Below are 3,781 nucleotides of genomic sequence, written 5' to 3'. Positions count from 1 at the left end.
ATAATAAAGTTTTAGAAGGGTGGAGAATGTGGTAATTAATTAACTCTCATCCACCAACTACTACTACTAGTGATTTGTTTTTGCATAATGATTCATGTAAACAATAATGGACACCTACCTGCATCTACATCTGTTCTGAAGATGTGTGTGATTTTGTAACGTTTGAACATCTTTTAGGATTTTGTAATAAATATCCTATAGTTAGAAGTATTACTATACTACTATATATTATAAAACACTAATTTCTCCGGTAGAAAAGATAAAGGCGTGATTTCTCAACCTCAACTCATAAAATCTTCGCAATTCCATAAACAATTTAAGCTTAAATGAGTTCCAAACAATTTCTCTTGAGGATCTTAAAAGCTTGCAAAAGTTGGATCAATTTATCAGCATTATTGAACTTTGGTCTCCGCTGCAAATGCCCCCAACACGATGGATAAATGCTTTTCGAACTCCAGCTAAATCCATTACATATATATACACGCATAAGTGAAAAAAAGAGCAGCAGAAGAAAAACATGTCAAGACTAAAAAAAAAAAAAAAACTAGCCTAAATATCTCCGGTTATTCACATTTGAGAGAGTAAAAAGCAGAACCTATGAGTATTAATACAATTTAGTCGTATTAAGTAGGAGTAAAATATTTAAGCCCCCAAATTTAAAGAAAAAACAAAAAAAAAAAGGTAATTACAACTTTATGTAGAGGAGTAGCAGCAGCATGACTCAGCTATCTGCCCTGTTCTTGGACGAAGGCGAAGAAGAAGACGCCATTGAACCCGAATCCGAACAAAATTGAAACCTTTTATTGGCCTCCGTTTCCCCCACCTGAAAATGGCCCAGCGTATCAATTGTTTCCACCAAATTTTCCCTGCACAGAAACTCTTCGCTGGAAACCCTTTCCACTTCCCTATTACATTCATGCACGAACACATCCGTCTTTCCAGCGCTGGCCTTCTTACTCCTACCCAAAACTCCGGCCGTGAATATCGCCGACATCCTCCCCGGAGCCGTCGGCAGAAACCCGAACGGCCCATCTATCAGAATCACGTCCCACGCGACGTCGTATATTTGGTTTGGAAGATCGTTGATCGCCAGCTTACAGTCCGAGAAGAGAAGATTCTGTACGGGCCGGCACTCATTTTTCAGCTGCTCTTTCGAGTACTCCAGCAATTCGTACAGTTCGCTCACCTTCGTCGTGAACTGAACGTCGTACGCTTCGATCTCCGGGTGCCTCTGTTCCAGCCTGGTGACGAAGTAATCGTTATCGCCCACGATCACAGTTCTGCCTTTGTAGTTGAGAGAGTTCCAGAGGAGGGTCTCGTGAGTGAGCCCGAAAACGAGCAAGTTACATGGGGTGGCGTTGGAGTTGCACCGGCGGAGGACGCCGGCGACGGCGGCGAGCTCCGAGGCGGAGAAGCGGGAACCGACGGCGGAGTAGTTTACGGAGGCGTAGTGGAGGAGGGCGTCGAATACCGGCCTGGGCAAGGGGGCTTTTACGGTGGCTGAGGCGGACGCGGCATTTGCTGCGGCGGCGGTCATGGCGTCTTTGGTGGTGATGAGGGTAAGAGTAAAGGCTAAAGCGAAGAAAGAGAGGAAAAGGAGGAGCCAGAGGCGGTGGGAGGCAGCTATGGCTACTCCTTGTTTGTGCAGGGAAGATGGATGAACGAGTATGAGCTTAGCGCTGCTGCTCTTCATCTCTCTTTCAGATCGTTTATTTTTTTCCTGCACAGATCTTCGCAGACTTTTAAAAAGTACAATTTATACGTCTGAGCTTTTTTGATTTATTCGTCTGTAATTTTTTTTTTTTTTTAAATTCGGTCAGTCTCTTTCGTAGAAGGAACAGTGGAGCACCCAAGGAGAGAGAGAGAGAGAGCCAGGGAGAGGACACTCGTAGTAGTATTAAAGAAGAAGGCACGAGTATCTATGTGAACCGAGAGAAGTAAATTTAAATTTGTAGGAGTGAGGAGAGGATATGTTTTTCAAATTTGGAAATCATTTTTGGATTATAAACGAAATGATTCGGTGGACATAATATTGGGTACTGGGGATTTTGGGGCCCGACTAGATGGTAAAAAAATACATTTTGACTGCCCTATGGCAACTGTAAAGTCTGTCAAATGCTAGTAAACAGCATGCGGAAATTCGTGTCCGATGGAAGTCCATTTAGATTTGGGGGCATGCATCTTGAAATTCCATGATACTACTTGAATAAGCAGATATTTGACTCTGTCATCACCGGATCTAGATCCGATCTAAATTAGTAGATAGTAGTATTTGATTCGTCACATCATATGTGAATCGAACCATATTCAGATAAAAAAATTATAATGATCGAATCTATTTAAATTTTATTTTATCTTTCAATTTATAATTCCTTCCATAAAATTTTAGAAAACGGGTGCAGATCACCTATCCAATTGATCCAATCCACGTACATAACGTGAATATTCGAATATCTGAAATTCTATATAAGTGGATTTGAATACAGATCACACAAAATGATTGAGTTGATTTTTGCGAGTCGAATCAGTAATTTGATTCACGAATTAAATGTCCGATCCGTAAACACCCTTAGCCCAGATTGTGCGAGTACATCTTTTTTTTTTTCCATAAAATGCCAAATTTACTAAGCATATTCTTTTTTTTTTGGGGTCCGTGAACAGCTAGAGTAACAAAAAGAATGGTGTTTAACGGAAAGAGAAAGAAGACGCCGTTAGTGGTGGATAAGCTGTTCTGGACTTTAGGTAAGTAAAAAGTGGGGGGAAAAGAAAAAAGATCTTGCAAGACAGAGAAGGAGACAGGAATCAGTAGCAAATCATTGGGGCCGTTGCGGACGGTAGTAAAGTGATTTACGGCCTTAATTTGAGGGAGCCCTGTGCTGCTGGGTCGAAGTGGGCTGATCATTAATTTTATTTAAAGCTACCGGTTGAAGTGGTGCAATAACTTCAAGCTGATTTCCCAAGTTCTCAATCCACTGCCTATCATTTTCAGAATTTGTCTGAATTTGGCAGAGTGTAATAGGATCGGATTCTGATACTACTGGTATTATACTAATGATACTAGTAGTACTACTACTATTTTAGATCAGATTTTCGTACTTGGTAATTTTGGAAATACTTTTAGTGCTTACTACAAATTAGTAATTAATATATTACCTTGTACGTACTAATGTTCCATGTTAATAATGTCATTGCTCGTACAACACCCAGGTTTCCTTTTGGGTCCCAGCCTTCTGCTCTTAACATATTAAATTGATGACCTAGAAGCTAAAATTAACTGTTAAGGTAAAAAAGCAGGACAGACTTGTTAATATGCTCAGATTTTCCACGTGAAATCTGATGAGCTTTGCTGAATTAAGTCACGTTCAAATATTAGTTAGTTATCCTATGATATTATCTGTAACTTACTAAAAAGTTTTTGACTCCTAGGATTGCATTTTTGTTTTCCTTTTTCTTGTATCACGAAAGATGCATTAGCTAGCTGGATCCGTCTCAAATCTCAACAGCTAGTTGTCGTTTTTTTTTTTTCTCCTTTTCTCTATTGGCAATTCATTTTTCAATATTAATGTTCTGCAGATTACAGTCTCGTTATCGTTTACATTTTCTATGAATATATTTTTACATTAGATCGGTACAATATACTTTTATAAGAAAAAATACGTAGAAATAGCAATACGAACGGGTTTAATTTTTGGCCGCTAGCTCTGAATAACGTCGGGATCTCCCTCATCACAAAAAAATATATATATATCAATCAATTAAAATAATAATGGCATGCAATGAA

At 39.4% G+C, this 3,781-nt stretch overlaps 1 protein-coding gene across 1 annotated transcript; it reads right to left on the bottom strand.

The window, feature by feature from the left end:
- Positions 1–540: 540 nt before the first annotated feature.
- Positions 541–1,856, bottom strand: LOC113761274 (protein IRX15-LIKE-like). The gene has a single exon (XM_027304183.1). It carries the CDS (start codon positions 1,691–1,693, stop codon positions 722–724), a length of 972 nt encoding a protein of 323 aa, XP_027159984.1. The 5' UTR covers positions 1,694–1,856; the 3' UTR covers positions 541–721.
- Between the last annotated feature and the right edge of the window lie 1,925 nt (positions 1,857–3,781).

Source organism: Coffea eugenioides, chromosome 2, assembly GCF_003713205.1.
Source record: "Coffea eugenioides isolate CCC68of chromosome 2, Ceug_1.0, whole genome shotgun sequence".
Taxonomy (NCBI): Eukaryota; Viridiplantae; Streptophyta; class Magnoliopsida; order Gentianales; family Rubiaceae; genus Coffea; species Coffea eugenioides.
This window is presented reverse-complemented; position numbering and strand designations above follow the sequence as displayed.

Bases quoted from the DNA above. Each gene is read 5' to 3' on its own strand.
- LOC113761274 (XM_027304183.1), bottom strand. From the start codon at position 1,693: ATGAAGAGCAGCAGCGCTAAGCTCATACTCGTTCATCCATCTTCCCTG.